The sequence below is a fragment of the Piliocolobus tephrosceles genome, chromosome 9 (genome assembly GCF_002776525.5).
Source record: "Piliocolobus tephrosceles isolate RC106 chromosome 9, ASM277652v3, whole genome shotgun sequence".
Lineage (NCBI taxonomy): Eukaryota > Metazoa > Chordata > Mammalia > Primates > Cercopithecidae > Piliocolobus > Piliocolobus tephrosceles.
The window spans coordinates 125399180-125416276 of NC_045442.1; the positions used below are offsets into that span (position 1 = coordinate 125399180).

A 17097-nucleotide genomic window follows, 5' to 3' on the forward strand; every position below is an offset into this window, starting at 1 on the left:
AGTATTTAATAAATTGTATTTTGCTCTAACTATGCAATGGCTTTAAGTCTTAGACAAACTTCCAAGGAGCAAAACACAGTCAGCCATTTCACAATAATCAGAAGAGAGCTCTGATCAATAAATAAGCAAGACTGAATTTTACAAAAAATTCCAAAGTTTAAAACCAAAGCCCACTTTTTGCATGATCCTTTAAGAGAAAGACAAATCTGGAAGCAAAACACCTTATAAAATGACAATGCACTTTCCGAAGCCCAGGGAACCATGGTGAAATGATGATGGCTAGTACAGGTTATAAGTCTTGGGGAATTATTTATGAATTCTCAGGACCCATCAGTTCGCTGCATCCGTCTCCGTTATTTAAATATTGGAGGCTGCCTGACCAGAATCTTGGCAGGACTTTGCTCCTTCATCCCGAGTGGTCCCTGCTGACTCCTCAGGACGTTACAGCCCTGGGGGAGGACTCAGCTTACGAAGTGCTGGGTGAGACCACTGCCAAGAAGTGCTTGCTCACCCTACCTTCAACGGCAGGGGAATCTCCCTCTCCTTTTATGGGTGTAGCTGAAGAAAGGATTCATAAATGAAGTTCAATCCTTCTCATCAACCCCAGCCCACACCTCCAGCAATTGAACTTGAAAAAAAAAAACCTGGTTTGAAAAATTACCGCAAACTATATTGTCATCAAAAAAAAAAAAAAAAAAAAAAAAACACTTCCTATATTTGAGATGAGAGAAGAGAGTGCTAGGCAGTTTCCTGGCTGAACACACCAGCCCAATACTTAAAGAGAGCAACTCTTGACTCCGATAGAGACTGGATGGGCCCACAAGGGTGACAGGCCAGGCCGACCGATCTTCCCATCCCACATCCTCCAGCGCGATGCCAAAAAGAGGCTGACGGCAACTGGGCCTTCTGCGGAGAAAGACCTCTCTTCACTGTCCCGGCAGGTCCCGAGGGCCAGGAAGATGGATCCATACCTGCTCATGTGGGGACTGCTCACGTTCATCACGGTGCCTGGCTGCCAGGCAGGTAAGGGCCTGTGGGTGCCCCCGGAATTCCAGGAAGGCTGATGGGCATCCCTCTCCCCAGCCACAGAACCAGAGGGAGTCCCCAGGTAGATGGTTCCAAGAAGGGAGTTGAATCTTGGGTTCCACCTCTTGCCCGTGACCCACGGGGACCCCAGTTTATGCCTCAGTGTTCCTTGGTCCGTCAAGAGAGCCTGAAATAGCATTAAGTTCTCCTGTCCTTCTCAGTCCTTGACGATTAATTCTGGGAAGAATGGTGTGGCATGATGTTTGGGATACTTGGATGTTAACAGGGCCCTGATGAGCAGGTTCCTCAAGAAATTATCTTTTATTCTTCAATGAATTTCCTTTCTTCTCTGCACTCCCACCCCCCAGCTAAGAAGCTATCAGGAAGCTCTTTAAGTTCAGGTTAATTTGCTGGAGACATCAGTACTCATAAATCAAACACTGGGATAATTTAAGATCTCAGAAAAGTTTAGCTTCAAGGTTGTATTCATTACTTTTACTGCTTCAGAAAATAATACCTAGGAATTTCCTTACAAGTGCAACTTTACAGAAATTTTTAAAAATATGCATACTCATTTTTAGAACATGACTACTTCTCATAATACTATGTATATACATGATATGTATGTGTATATGTGTTTATATATGCAAATTTTAAATTTCATTCCTTCTTTCAAATAGATTTTCTCAAATTTTTTTTTTGACACCATCTCTGTCAGCCAGACTGGAGTGCAGTGGCGCGATATTGGCTTACTGCAACCTTCGCTCCCAGGCTTAGCGATCCTCCCACCTCAGCCTCCTGAGTAGCTGGGACTATAGGCACAAGCTACCATACCTGGTTAATTTATTTTTTTGTAGAGATGGGATTTTGCCATGTTGCCCAAGCTGGTCTTGAACTCCTGGGCTCAAGAGATCCACTCACCTTGGCCTCCCATAGTGCTGGTATTACAGGCATGAACCACCGTGCCCGGCCAAGACTTTTTTTTAAAAGAAATAAAAAACCACCAACTTCTACCTCAAACCACTCTTCCTAATTGAGTGTGAATTTTCTAATAATGTCTTCCCTTTGCTTACTCAGGAAGACAGATAAGAAAGTTTATAGTTTTTTTTGAAAGTCTACAATGACAACAAGTAGGATGCTAACTGGCTGCAGAAATAATTTATTAAGAAATGAAACATGATGATGCATTTAAGGAGTCTGCTTGCTTGTTTAGGGGAAGTGGCCAAGTCATGCTGGGCTGTGTGCTGGCCCAGATATAGGAATGTCTTTAAAGAGGACATTTTATTTACTTATTATATATTTTTCATTTTATTTTTGTTTTTTGCGATGGAATCTCGCTCTGTCGCCCAGGCTGGAGTGCAGTGGCATGATCTCAGCTCACTGCAACCTCCGCCTCATGGGCTCAAGCAATTCTCCTGCCTCAGCCTCCTGAGTAGCTGGGATTACAGGCGTGTGCAACCATGACCAGCTAATTTTTGTATTTTTAGTAGAGATGGGGTTTCACCATGTTGGTCAGGCTGGTCTCAAACTCCTGACCTTGTGGTCCACCGGCCACAGCCTCCCAAAGTGCTGGGATTACAGGTGTGAGCCACCATGCCTGGCCTATATTTTTTATTTTAATAGGTTTTTGGAGGACAGGTGGTGTTTGGTTACATGAATACATTTTTTAGTGGTGATTTGTGAGATTTTGGTGCACCCACCACCGAAGCACGTATGCTGTACCCAATGCATAGTCTCTTATTCCTCACCCACCTCCCACCCTTTCCCCTGAGTCCTCAGAGTCCATTGTGTTGTTCTTATAAAAAGGGTATACTTTTAGGAAGGTTTTCAATGTGATTTCTATGTCCACAGGGTCTTTGCTAACTCAGTCCAAGTCAAGAACAGCAAAATCTTGACAATTAATCATGCTCTGCCTCTGGAAGACACATTTCAAGTAAACTCGTGTTATTTCTAGCCATTGGTGACTTATCCAAGGGTCTGAGTGGTTTTGGTGGGAGGAGGGGATGTAGAGTCCCATAAGGACTCTTTCACACCATTCTCAACATCTATCCATACAGCATCTGCCTCTCAACACTATAGGAAATACAAAAATGAGCAAGACATAGCCCTGACACTTAAGCAATTTATAACCAGGTGAGGAGGAGAAAAGCATAGATATAAATACAGCAATACCAGTCAGAGTGTGGTAAGATCTACGGAGCGTGGAGCTATCAGAGAAGGCTTCATGAGGGTGACATGTAAAGGGAGCCCCAAGGGACCAGTAAATTTCCATCAGTGGGATTCCAGGGAGAGAGGCCCCTATAAGCCAAAACACAGGAGCGCCTTAGGGAGCAGCAGGTGGTCCACTGTGCTCCTGCCCTGGACAGGGAGGGTGGGGATATGGGAAATTCAAACTGGAAAGTTAGGATGAGGTAAAATGAATCATCTAAGGCATTAGGCATTTTTAGTCTCTATATTACTGGGCCCTGGGATGTGGTCAGAAAGAGAATTCTCCTAGTTATAACTTCTTAATTTCACTTAGTAGGCAATAAAGAACTACAAGAAAATTTAAAACTACCATTTATAAAGTAACTTCTATGTGCCAGATGTGTGTCTTATTGTAATCTTCATAGCCACTTTGCAGTATGGATGTCATGAACCCCTAGATGAAGAAGAACCCAAAACTCAGACTGGCACAGGCAGTGACAGTGCCAGGGTTTGAACCTGGTCTCCCTGGATTGTTCTGTTTCTGTTTATTGCAAACAGGGTTAGAGCTTTATGGAGATGAGGTTGGCATAGAGTGGAGAGAGATCAGGTGCACACAGACAGGTCATGAGGCTCTTAAAATTGTCCAATCACGAGGCAAACGAGGACCCAGTGGCCAAAGACAATGACATGGGTTGAGTTTCTGGAATCAACAGGAATTCTCTGGCATCACTCCAGGGTAAGAAACCATCTCATCACAGACTTTTTTTCTCCAAGAGGAACCCTGTCTTGAAACAAATCAGACTTTTTATTCCTCAGGGTGAGAGTTCTCTAATGAAATCAGACTGTCAACAGATGCAATTTCTAGCTGATTCATAAGGACAGATTTTCATTCTGAAAATTTCCAAAGCCACCATTTAACATGGTAAGGGTTTGTGAGGACGTATTAGTCAACTTGAGTGTTTTTAGTCTCTATATTACTGGGCCCTGGGATGTGGTCAGAAAGAAAATTCTCCTGGTATTACCAATATGGCACGTTATTGAAGGCACCCTTCTCAGAACTGTGGAAATTCTGAGAGCTTATATGTCCCTTGATCATCTTTCTTTCATTCTAGGAATTCTGTGATCAAATCTTTATCCTCTAGACTCAAAAATAATTCTTTAAAAAAAGAGTGCGGAAACCCATTGAGATCATGTGTTTGTGTAATTATCCCTTCTTGTAAAGACAACTGCCCACAATGGAATTTCCCATCTTCGCCTTTGTCAGTCAAACACAAAATGTTTAACCCTTCACATTTAATCTTTCAACTTCTTGAGATCCCAAAGTATTATAGCTACTGTTACTTCATTCATCTTCAAGACATGCCTTGAGGCTGGAAGGGCTTTCCTGAACATTGGGAGCGCTTCATGAGACAGTTGCTACTTTCCTCAAAACAGCATGCCTTAAACAGACAGTTTGATAAATCACCTGTGCGTATGCTTCATTTTAGATGTGAGAATTGAAAAAGAAAAAAAATTGACTTCACAATTCTGCACCAAAAGAATGAGTTTCACGAATGCGTCAGTGAGAGGTGCTAATATACAATGGTTGGTGGGCTCTGTAACTCCTCCACCCCACTCCCCTGATAGAGAAGTATTCCTAGACTGGTTTTTGCCTAAAGGCTTGGGTATTCTGAATACATCTTTGTGATTTTTATTTTTTTTCTTTTTGAGACAGGGTCTCACTCTGTCGCCCAGGCTGGAGTGCAGTGGTGAGATATTGGCTCGCTGCAACCTCTGCCTCCCAGGTTCAAGCGATCCTCCTGCCTCAGCCTCCCCAAGTAGCTGGGATTACAAGCATGTACCACCACGCCTGGCTCATTTTTGTATTTTTAGTAGAGACGGGGTTTGACCAAGTTGGCCAGGCTGGTCTCGAACTCCTGACCTCAGATGATCTGCCCGCCTCGGCCTCCCAGAGTGCTGGGATTACAAGCATGAGCCACCACGCCCAGTACTCTTTGTGATTTTTTGTTGGAGTCATTCCTCTGCTAGCTATGGACACCATCAAGGCAGGCAGTCCCTCAATGTGGTGGCTGTTCTGGCTCCTTCCCCACTCCTCTTCTTGCCCAAGGATGAGCAGAAACTTTACAGATAACTAGAGAATTCCCTCAGGAAATGAGGCATGTTGCTTGAGGTCACAGGGAATAGAATTAGCAGGAAGATAAACCTTGCAGGAATCAGAAAGTGGGCCAAAGCACTGAGGAGAGGACACCGGGAGGGCGTGAGTTTTTGACAGATTTTTCTCTGTAAAATGAGGAGGTCACCCAGGGATCTTGAAACTCCCTTCCAGTTCCTTCACTCTATGTCAAGAATTCCAGAAAGGAAATAAAATAAGCTCTGCTTAAAAGGCATTTTCAAGCTGGGGAACTTTGGGATGAACAAGTTTCCCAAATGAAGACATACTGGCAGGGTCAGGGTTGAGCGACTTTAGTGTGTCAATGCACCAAAGCCTGATGTCTCATTGTGGGTTCTTTCCAGCTCTGAGGAAGTACTGCCCAGCAGCCAGCATGACCCATTGCTTTTGTAATTGCTGCAGCTGCAGGTGTCAAGGCAAAAACTCCACTCACTCAATTCTCAAAATCTATCCAATACCTTTTATGCGCCCTTTCAATACTATAGGAAATGTAAAAACGAGCAAGACATAGTCCTGATCCTTAAGAGAGTCGTAAGCTGGTGAGGAGAAAGGCGTGTATATAATCATAGTAGCACAAGTCATATGTGTTAAGATCTACTGAGCGTGGGGCTATCAGAGAAGGCTTCATGAGGGTGACATGGAAAGGGAGCCCCGAGGGACTGGTACATTTCCATCAGTGGGATTCCAGGGACAGAGGCCCCAGGACACAGGGTAGCAGGTGATCCACTGTGCTCCTGCCCTGGACAGGTGGGGGCGGTATCCTCTGCTGTATGTTTGCTTGTGTAGGAATTTTCCCCTCAAAGAATGTCCTTGTCTCCCATTGGAGAAGTTTTACATGAGTTGGAACCCGTCTCTCTGCTCTATCCCAGGCTGTTCCCTGAGAGAAGAGAAAGGGAAATCTTTTTTTATTTGGACAGTCTCACTCTGTCGCCCAGGCTAGAGCGCAGTGGAGCAATCTCAGCTCACTGCAACCTTCACCTCCTGGGTTCAAGCGATTCTCCTGCCTCTGTCTCCTGAGTAGCTGGGATTACAGGTGTGCACCACCATGCCTGGCTCATTTTTTGTAATTTTAGTAGAGATGGGGTTTTTGCTATGTTGCATAGGCTGGTCTTGAACTCTGAACCTCAAGTCATCCACCTGTATGGGCCTCCCAAAGTGCTGGGATTATAGACATGAGCCACTGTGCCCAGCGGAAAAGAGAATCTTAATTCAGTTGATTACTTCTAAAAATGATAAGACCTTCTTCATTGAAAGAGTTCACATAGAAGCTGAACTTGAATCCAGCCCTCTTAAATTTCAGTTCAATATTCCCTGCACATCTGCAATCTATACATGAATTCTCAGTGGTATTCCTTCATCCATCCATTCATGCATAAGGATTACAGAGATAAAGAAAGTTCCAGCTCTTGTCCTCTTGTGTTCACAGTTTAACACGGGAGACAAAACTTCTGCTGAGTGGCTCCCATCTTGAAGTCAGCCAACAGTGTTTGCCGATAACCCCCACTGAACCCCCCACCATATTCTCAAGTAACTCACTCATTTAGGGGAAAACAATAACATAATTATCTCTAGAAATTTTGGGTATTTTCCACTCTAAGATTACTCCAGTTTTTGACTGATCTCAAGGCGACTCTGGGGTTTGCTTCTGTCAAAAAGAAACACAGTTCCCACTGGGAAATATGTGGAAAGTTATTGTTCAAAACGCCAGCTGTACGTTAGTGTGAATCCAGGATGCTTTAAAAAGTGATGTCTGAGACTAATTAAGATGAATTAAGTGGACTCTCTGGGGAACAGAACTGAACATCACAATACCTTCTCTTCAGTTCCTTGAATACTTCCAAATTGCACTTAGGATTGAAACTCACCAAATTAGAGAGATGGAATAATGATTTTCAGGTTGGTCTGATTCACTAGGAACAGGTATGCTCAAGCAGTACTTCTCAACCTTTAATGTATTCAGAAATCATTCAGGGATCTTGTCATGGAGCAAATTCTGACTCGGGAGGTTAGGGGTTAGCGCCTAAGATTCTGGTGTAAACAGATTTCACAGGAGGCCTATGTTGTTGGTGCATTTTGAGTAACCCCATTTTGAGTAACAAGGCTATCATGTCAGAGAAGAAATATGCATTGCTTCTACCCACACAGAACTTGCGAGTGAAACGAGAAAATAGGCTGAGCATGATAGCTCACGCCTGTAATCCCCGCACTTTGGGAGACCAAGGCAGGAGGATCACGTGAGCCCAGGAGTTCGAAACCAGCCTGAGCAACATAGTGAGACTCTGTCTCTTAAAAAAAAAAATCAGAAAAAGGGAAAACCAATCTGGGAAAGATCAAATATTGCAAAGAATGTCGTAAATGATCAGAATAGGGAGAGTAACATGCTACCTGGAGAACTAGAAAAAAACTTCTCAGAGAAGGTGGCCCTGGGACCTCCTGGCTCTGAATGGTGGTTCTGAATATCAGGAGAGGGCTGGAGGATGGTATTTTCTAGTGATGTTGCTGGAGTCATATACATGGACCGTGTTCCATCAGTAGTGAGCTGACCAATTAGAGAGATGAGGCGTTTGCCAGGACAACTACATCGTGAGCCATATTTCAACATACATGCAGTTTTGGGTGTGTGTGCCAAGCAAAAGGAGTCTCAGATTCTCGGACAAAAATGAATACTTTTGATCAGACAGACAGCATGTGAGTACTTCTCACCCAACTTCTCACCCAACTTCAACCCTGCAGTGTCTGCAGGTGTCATTGGTCCCCAGTAGATGTCCTTGGTGCAGTGGGTCACTGATCACTTATTGCCAGCACCACATGACCCTGGACGGCAGCCAAAGAGTTCCTGGGTCTTGTTTCCCTACCTCCACATTTTTTCCCTGACCCAGCCTGAGCCACGTGCACACCACAAGGCTGGAGTCCCAGGGGTTTTGTCCTGTTAGCCCATTCTCCCACTCCCACACCTAACCAGTTCCCCAGGGGTTTTTGATCAGCAGCTCTGCCTGCAGCCCTCCACCCAGACCCTGCTTACAGGAGGGCTTCAGGTGGCGGGAAACTCCAAGGCCACAAAGTGTAGGTGGCATGGGTGGAGTTGACCAGAAGGTCACTGTGCTGGGAGGAAGAGGAACGGGAGGAAGGAAGGGGCAAGATACGGATCAGGAGTATTCACATCCTGTGCCAGCAGAGGGGCCTGCCCCATGGCAGAAGGTGTGGCCGGACGAGCTCGCTGGCCCGTGTCCCCCCGTTTCCCAGGCTTTTTCGTCCCACGCTGTATGCAGTGCAAGAACAAGCTGACGCAACTGGACTAGCAGCAATTGAGTCCGTTTTTTCCCAAAAGGAGGAGAAAAAGCAGTGTTTTAAAAGAATGAAAAGGAAGCTGCAGCCGGGCACAGGGGCTCATTCCTGCAATCCCAGCACTTTGAGGGGCCAAGAGGGGAGGATCCCTTGAGCCCAGGAGTTCGAGACCAGCCTGGGCAACATAGTGAGACCCCCCCACCTCTATTTTTCAAAATGATAATTAATTTTAAATAAGGAAGTTGTATTGAAGCCATTGGTTTCTTTATTCTAAAGAGTGTGGAAAATAGGACAGTCTCCAACAGGCCCTGATTTCCTTTGGTAACAAAGTGAGCAAAGCTGTAGACCAGGAAACAGATCAGTTCAGTTCAGGCCGGCCATGCACCAACTCTGATACTGAGAGCTATGTTTCTTTTTGGGCTTATTTGCTTCAAGCTTTGTTCCAGAAAACATTTGCACACTAGCTAGAACCACGACAGTGAATACCCATTGCCTAAATGCTATCTTTCAGGTATTACGTTCAGACATAGTATTACTTCAGTTAATTCCCAAAATAAAGTAGGTCATATGATCATCTCCGTTTTATTTTATGCCTGGTGAACTGAGGCTTACAGTGGTTAAATGGGTTGCCCGATGTAGCCCGACAAGGAAGGGGCTAGGATTGGAAACAGGCGGTCTCATTCCAGAACCTGCCTTTTTTCCTCCTGTCTAAACTGCTGCTAAAGGTCAAAGACGAAGGTGCCATGTGAGCAGGGAAGTTATTTTTGGTTTTTACAAAGCTGAAGTAATACGCTATGAATAATGCCCACTGCTCCTTCAGCCCCACATACATTCAGTGAGGCAGTACCCACAGAGCTGTGTGGCACTCCTCAACCTGCTGGAGCAGCCGGCCTCCTGCAGGATGGCTTAAGGCCCATCTGGTCCTTGGGGTCTGGGTTCTCTGGGTTCTGATGTTCCCTGCAGCCCTCCTTCTACCCCCAGAGCAGCTTGGGGCATCTTTGGAGAAAGCGGCACTGTCGCACCTGCCCCAGCAGCCACAAAACAGAGGAAATTCTGAGCACCTCCGGGCGTGAGTCACCACACCACATTCAGGAATTGCCACCTCTGCCCACAGAATCACCCACTCTTTTCTGTTTGGGACCAAAATAGATACCTCCTTCAGAAGCTTCTGCTTTCTGTACTCTCAGCAATAAAAAAACAGGCCGGGCGCGGTGGCTCAAGCCTGTAATCCCAGCACTTTGGGAGGCCGAGACGGGCGGATCACGAGGTCAGGAGATCGAGACCATCCTGGCTAACACGGTGAAACCCCGTCTCTACTAAAAAATACAAAAAACTAGCCGGGCGAGGTGGCGGGCGCCTGTAGTCCCAGCTACTCAGGAGGCTGAGGCGGGAGAATGGCGTGAACCCGGGAGGCGGAGCTTGCAGTGAGCTGAGATCCGGCCACAGCACTCCAGCCTGGGCGACACAGCGGGACTCCGTCTCAAAAAAAAAAAAAAAAAAACAACAACAAAGGCAAGGATAGGTGTGTGCCTCTGAGGCGTGAGGGGGGCGCGTTTTCTCCCTGGGGAAGGTTTTCAGAGAGAAGTTGTTGCTACAGCAGTGGGAGCACCAGATGTGTGGCGGGTACAGGAGGAAGAGGGAGAATCAGGGCGATCGGAAACAACCTCTTGTGTGGCAAGACTGCTGGCTACTGGTTTGCTCATTCCTTTGTTCATTCATTAATTCAGCAAATGTTCACTGAGGAACTGCTATGTGTCAGGCACAGGTTTGAGACACGGAGATGAATAAGAGCCCGTCCTTGACCTCTGCACAGACAATTATGACCCAGGCTAAGTGCTAAGATACAAGTTCAAAGGAGTCGATGGAACACGCAGATCGATGTTCATCACTCCTGCAAAACCCAGCACAGCTCACATCAGGGACTGCCTCATTCACGTCATGTTAGATGTGACAGAGAGGACAGCAGAGAGCACTGTTTTGTCATCAACTACTAAAATTATTAAAACCAAACACCGCTAATTTGGAACTTCAGGTAGACAGAGGATGTGGCGTTTTCCTTTGCTCAAGAAATTCCTTTACAGAGAAAATGGGAACATTTCAAGTGAGAGCATTTCAATTCCTTTAAAAACAACCTGTTTGCCACTCCACATTGCCCAAGTGTTCTAGAAGTGCCTTTCTCATAGACAGCTCTGACCAACTGCCCCACGCACATGCATGTGAACCGTTCCCCAATCTTAAAAGTCTGTGACCCCTCCAAGGAAGGGAGGAAGGAAGGAATCGTATTAGTCCTGTTTACATTATTATATACTTTGTAGCAAAGCAGCAATGTTTCTTTAAAAAATTATATATATATAATTTTATATATATATAGCTGGGCATGATGGCTCAGCTATATTATATATATATATATATATATATAGCTGGGCATGATGGGTCACGTCTGTAATCCCAGCACTTTGGGAGGCTGAGGCTGGTGGATCACCTGAGGTCAGGAGTTCAAGACTAGCCTGGCCAACGTGGTGAAACCCTGTCTCTACTAAAAATACAAAAGTTAGCCGGGTGTAGTGCTGCATGCCTGTAATCCCAGCTACTTGGGAGGCTGAGGCAGGAGCATCCTTTGAACCTGGAGGCGGAGGTTGCAGTGAGCCGAGATGGAGCCACTGCACTCCAGCCTGGGTGACAGAGTGAAACTCCGTCTCAAAAAAAAAAAAAAAAAAGAAAGAAAAAGAAAAGAAATATGTATGTGTGTGTATTTTCTCCTCATGAAATGAGCCACTTGAAGCAAACTGGCCCATCTTTTCAGAGAAAGATCAGTTTATTATGTTACCAAGTAAAGGGCAAAGGAATCATTTCTAAAAGTTTCGTTTGAAGTCCCCGGCATTTAAGTTGACGTCAGCCTCTTCCTGCCCCGGCGCCCTGAGAGTTTCCCGGGAGTTTTGGGGATGACACCCAGCTGCATGCGTGACATCTCGCTGGCTGGGGGCAGGCCTGGTGGCTTCCCCGACGGTGAAACCAGGCAGAGCCTGCAACCCAGCTGAGCACCAGTGTGGTCTCTGCTTCCGGTCCTTGTGGTGGCACCTCTGTTTAAAGCCTGATTTAGAACAAAAAGAACTTCTGTAAAGGAGAAAACTCCTTATTTTAAATGGAAAGCAAAACAAACAATTACCAAAAAAAAAAAAGTTGAAGGGGGTTTCAGAATAAAAGGGCCGTTTCTTCAGACATGTCGCTGATGCCCAGGTGGCGCTGAGACCACACGGTGAGCCTTCCAGCTGGAGATGTTGATCCCTGGTTTACTGCACTTCGGGCTTTCACTGCCTTTCACCCACCGGACCTTCAGTTTCACTTTCCCTCTCCCAGCGTCTCTCAAGCTCTGCTTCTCTGGCCTCATTTTCAATCCAGTGCGAGAGGACCTGTAGCCAGGGCACCAGTCCTCCTCCTCCTTGTCCTGCACTGGGATCCCAGCTCTGAGCACTCCCAGGCCAGACAGGCCTTGCTGCGTGCTCTGCTTCTCTGATCTCACAGATTCCTCACAACCACCCTAGGAGATGGGGACTGTGAGCCCCATTCCCCCTCACCCCGATTTTTTGAGACAGAGTCTCACTCTGTTGCCAGGGCTGGAGTGCAGTGGCGTGATCTCGGCTCACTGCAACTTCTGCCTGCTGGGTTCAAGAGATCCTCATGCCTCAGCCTCCCAAGTAGCTGGGATTACAGGCGCCTGCCACCACGCCTGACTAATGTTTGTATTTTTAGTAGAGACAGGGTTTCACCATGTTGGCCAGGCTGGTCTCAAACTCCTGACCTCAATTGATCCACCAGTCTCAGCCTCCCAAAGTGCAGGGATTACAGGCTTGAGCCACCATGCCCTGCTACTATTTCCGTTTTACAGATGAGAAAACTGAGACCACGAGGCAGTAATTCACTCACCCAAGAAAGCAAAGAGCCAGTAGATCTGAGCAGAACCCATGCGTTCAGGCCTGACATAGGAAGCAAGCTGTCAGCAGGCACCGTTAATCTCCTGGGCTTCCCAGGCAGGCCCTGAAGCTCTGGTTTTCAGCCATGCTGTTATTCATCCCCGAGTTGATCTCCCCTGAAAGCACCTGTCATGATGCCCTTTCCGCTGCAAGAGCTCCAGTCATTCCCATTGCCTCAGGGGCACTTTGCCACCTCCTCTACCTGGCACACAACACGCTCTCCCGCCAAGACTGTTCCCTCAGCACATAGCACATCTTGGCCAGTAGGTCTCCTCCTGTCCTTCAGAGGGAACCACCTCATTTGTGATTTCAAAGCTGGACTCCTGGGAACATCCTCTTCCCTTTCTGGAATAATCTTCCTTGTCTTGTCTGCCTACTGGAATTTTTCCCAACCGGAAAAGCATCTTGAGAGAATGGAAAAGTCTTATGAATTTGGAAAATTGACAGGCCTTGAATTCAAATCCTAGCTTGAACTTGCGAACTTCTACTTTCCTTTATGAAAACCTTTGCATGCCATTCTGCGCAGGCACTAGCAAGGTGGTAGGAGTGAGATGGATACAGCAGGGTGAGTGCCGCGTAAAGAAAAGGGAGCAAAGTCTGGGACTGCAGAGAAATGCCACGAAGCACAGACAGGGGAAGGGTCCCGGGGGCTTTCTAGAGGAAGATGACAGCCAAGGGGAGATCTTCAGAGAAAGCAGGAGTCGAGGAGGCGGAAATGCATTAGGAAGTGTGGCATGAGCATGATGGTTAATTTTAATGTGTCAACTTGCCTGGGCTAAGGATGCCCAGAGAGCTGGCTAAACATTCTCTCTGGGTGTGTCTGTGAGGGTATTTCCAGGAGACACTAGCGTTTGAATTGAATAGACTGGGTAAATTTCTTGTTGGTAGACTGAGTAAAGAAAAATCACCCTCACCAGTGTGGAGGGATCATCCAACCATAGAGGACCAGAATAGAACAAGAAAGCAGAGAAAGGTTGCGTTCTCTCTGTTCAAGTTGGGACATGTGTCTTCTGCTCTTAGACATTGGCACTCCTGGTTCACCAGCTTTTGGACTCTGGGACTTACAGCAGGGCCCCTCTGATCCTCAGGCCTTCAGTCTTAGACTGAGCCACACCACCAGCTTTCCCAGTTATCCAGCTGCAGCTGGCATCTCGTGGGACTTCACAGCCTCCATAATTGAGTGAGCCAATTCCCGTATAAATATTCTCTTATTTTTCTGCATATATCCTATTGGTTCTGTCTCTCTGGGGAACCCTGAATAATACAATGACCAAAGCCCAAGACAAAACACGTGGTGAGCTCCAAGAGCCACACAGAGTCCTGCAAGGCAGGAGAGCTCACACAATGGTGGAAGCAGAGATTTTGAAGCTGGGCATGAGCTGTGTCTTGGAGCCTGGCTGTGTCACTGGGCTTAAACTGTGTCCTGGAAGGAACAGAACATCCCAGAGGGGTCTCAGTCAGGGCGTGGCTTGTACTTTGGAGAGACAGTACCAGGTTTATGTGAAGAATGAAGGGAGAAGAGAAAGCGCTGGGTCTATGTAAAGAATGAAGGGAAGCAGAAAGGCAAGCCCGTAGGGCATTGAGTAACCTCCATGGAAGTCCATGAGGGCAGGTTTTTAACCTCCGGGGGCCTCAGCTTCTGTTCGTATGAAATGGGAATAACACAGACCCTGCTGGGTGCTGGAAGGCTGCATAGGCTAGCCTGCCTAGAGTGACCAGAGCACAGTAGGTGCTCACTACATGTGATTTGGTGGACTTGTAGTCTGCATGGCCAAAGGCCCTTCCCTTGGACCTTTCCATGTGGATGCCTCACAAGCTGCTCAGTCTACACATCCAGAACTGTCCTCCCTCCCCGGAACCTACTCTTTTTCCTCTCCTTGCTATTTCAATGAATGGCATCCCATCCTCCCCATTGCCCAGGAAATCTGGGCAAAATTCTTGTTTCTTCCTGTCTGTCCTCCATGCACCTAATCCAGCCTCAATTTTTGGCAATTCCAACTTCTAAAATCTCTTAACACCAGCAACCCCTCTTCTTGCTTACTCATCACCATCCATCCCAGGATTCCCATGACAGCCTTCCTGTGATGCAAGACAGACACATGACAAGGGCAGTTGAGGGTCAGGGGCCACAGGAGCAGGATGCAGCCAGCACATGAGGGAGGGCAGGCTGGAGGAAAGGTGGACACTCGTGCGTAAGAGCACACGCTTGTCAGGCTGCCTGGGTCCAACTCCTAGCTCCACCACTGAGGGGCTGTGTGGCTCTGGGCAAGTCCCTGGGCCTCTCTGTGCCTTAGTTCCTGCCTCTATAGAATGGAGATGAGAAGAACACATCATCTCATAGTTAATTATTGCATAAGTATTAATTTTGATTATATTGACTATTATACTCTATTAGTGTGTGATGTCTTTTATTTATTATATATATTTACATATAATATACTAATTATATTAATGAGTATACTATAGTATTTTATATGACATATCTCAATTGCTTATTATATATCTGTATAGTTATTATTTTATTATCATATAAGATAATTTCATAAGATATGGTATTTTATATATTTCATTTATGATATATTTATATTATATTTATGTACTTTATTATATTTGAATTGTGATGTCTAATAAAATAATAGGTATGTTAATTATCCTTCATATTCATAATAAGCTCCTTCATTGGTGTCAGAGAAGCCAAGAACATTTCTGCGTGTGAGCTCTGCTGTGTGCTCGGCATGCAGTGTGTTGCGTCTCAGCTGACGTGATTGCCGTTCTTGGTGGCCCGGAGGCACAGGGTACAGGATGCAGGGTGCATGCTGCGGGCAGTAAGAGCTTTGGAGCGGGCTGACTCCTGAGCCTTCCTCTGGTGCTGTGCCTTCTGAGGCCCCCAGGTGACAACCAGCCTTTGCCATCCTAGTGTTTCCTCTATGTTCATCCTGCCTTCTGAGTGTGGAACAGGCCACACTCCTGACACCACCAGCATCAGGTGCTGTGCACATGGTATGAGGTCAGGATGGAATGCTGTTGGCACGGCGATTGTTCCTTGGGCTAGCTGTGTCCACATAGTCTGATTAACCCCTTCTGCACATCGGCAAGGGTTCAGCCCCTCCTCAGGGCTAGGGCATGCGCAGGACATGCAGGGATTTGAGGGTCCTTGGACAATGCATACATGTTCTCCATGCAAGCATGCAGAGAGATGGAGAAGGTCTTTGTCCCTTTCAGTCCTAACATTCTGCGGCTTAATAACTACTTGTCCTACACCCGAGTAAAAAGCAGGATATCAGCACTGTGATGAGGAAGCCTTTGAACCTTCCAATAGGACATAGGATCCCCGCCTGCATCTTAAGTTCCCATGTCCTTAGGAAACATGGCCACCTTGGAATTCAGCTCTCCAAGCAGCCCAGTGTGAATGCCCATTGCAGGAGCATCTGAGCTCAGCCCCAGTAACCCTAGGTATCTGTTGAAAAGAACAGAACCCACCTACTGAAACTATCAGAGATCAAATGTTGTGTGTTGACTAAGAATTTGTGTTAAGGCAGGAATAGTTGAGCACCAATACTTTAAAGGATCTCTGAAGAAATGCAAGCCTGTGCTTCCTCTAAGCATGGCTGCAGGAGAGGGCCGGGTCAGCAGACAGGCATTTTGACCCACCCACAGCTGAATACAAAGACTGAACTCAGCAAAAGCCTTGAGGTTGCATTTATGTGTCTGAAGCCAGTCCCTGGAGCACAGGCATGGGCTTTTGGTACCATGTAACTTACAACTTTAACCTCTCTGTTCTATGCTGTCCACCCCACCAGTCCCACAGTGCCTGAAATGTCATTGTCTTCCCCGATGTCTGGGGTAGCATCTGTGAACACGTGGATTTGATACTTTCATGATGCTATTTGCCTCTACTGAATCCTTCTTAAGCAAAATCACAGTAGACTAGCAGATCGTGGTAGGATCTGAAGGCCCCAAGACCCCAGAACCTCAATCAGGGCTCCCCACTTCCCATGATTTTCTCCCAAATATGTTTTCTCCCAAATGTATTTCCACATTTGGATTGTCATTCTCTGTGAAAGGGCATGATCCCTGTCAACAACACACAGTATACACAATGTGTGTCTTGTGTAAAACTGAGTGTGAATTCTTGAGAGCAGGAAGGAAAAGAGGTACAACAGGCCCCCTGGGAGATGAGTGAGGAGCAGGGCAGAGTGAGCCTGGCTGCTGGGAATCCCTGACCAGAACTCTGGGTTCTGGACATGTGGGCTTGGCCTGCCTGACACAATTAGGATTTGTGTCAACAGGACCAGCCTTCACCTGACACCAACTGGGCTGCGGTTCCCAGAAGAAACACTTAGCATCATGACTTCAGAGGTTGCCATCATTTTTGATGACTTTTTCTTTTTCCTTCTTTTCTGTTTCCTCCTTAAGTTTCTACCTGTAAGTAAGTTATGCTTACTTATTCTGTCTTTC

The 17097-nt window shown here is 46.4% G+C and overlaps 1 protein-coding gene across 3 annotated transcripts in view; it reads left to right on the forward strand.

Moving 5' to 3' along the window:
* The first annotated feature begins 732 nt into the window (after positions 1 to 732).
* The window catches only part of IL2RA (interleukin 2 receptor subunit alpha), a 52889-nt gene continuing 36524 nt past the window's right edge, over positions 733 to 17097 (forward strand). For all 3 annotated transcript variants that reach the window (XM_023230566.1, XM_023230565.1, XM_023230567.1), the window contains exon 1: positions 733 to 1023. In XM_023230566.1, coding sequence (XP_023086334.1) covers positions 960 to 1023 — 64 coding nt within the window. In that variant the 5' untranslated portion in view covers positions 733 to 959. The remainder of the gene's footprint in view (positions 1024 to 17097) is intronic.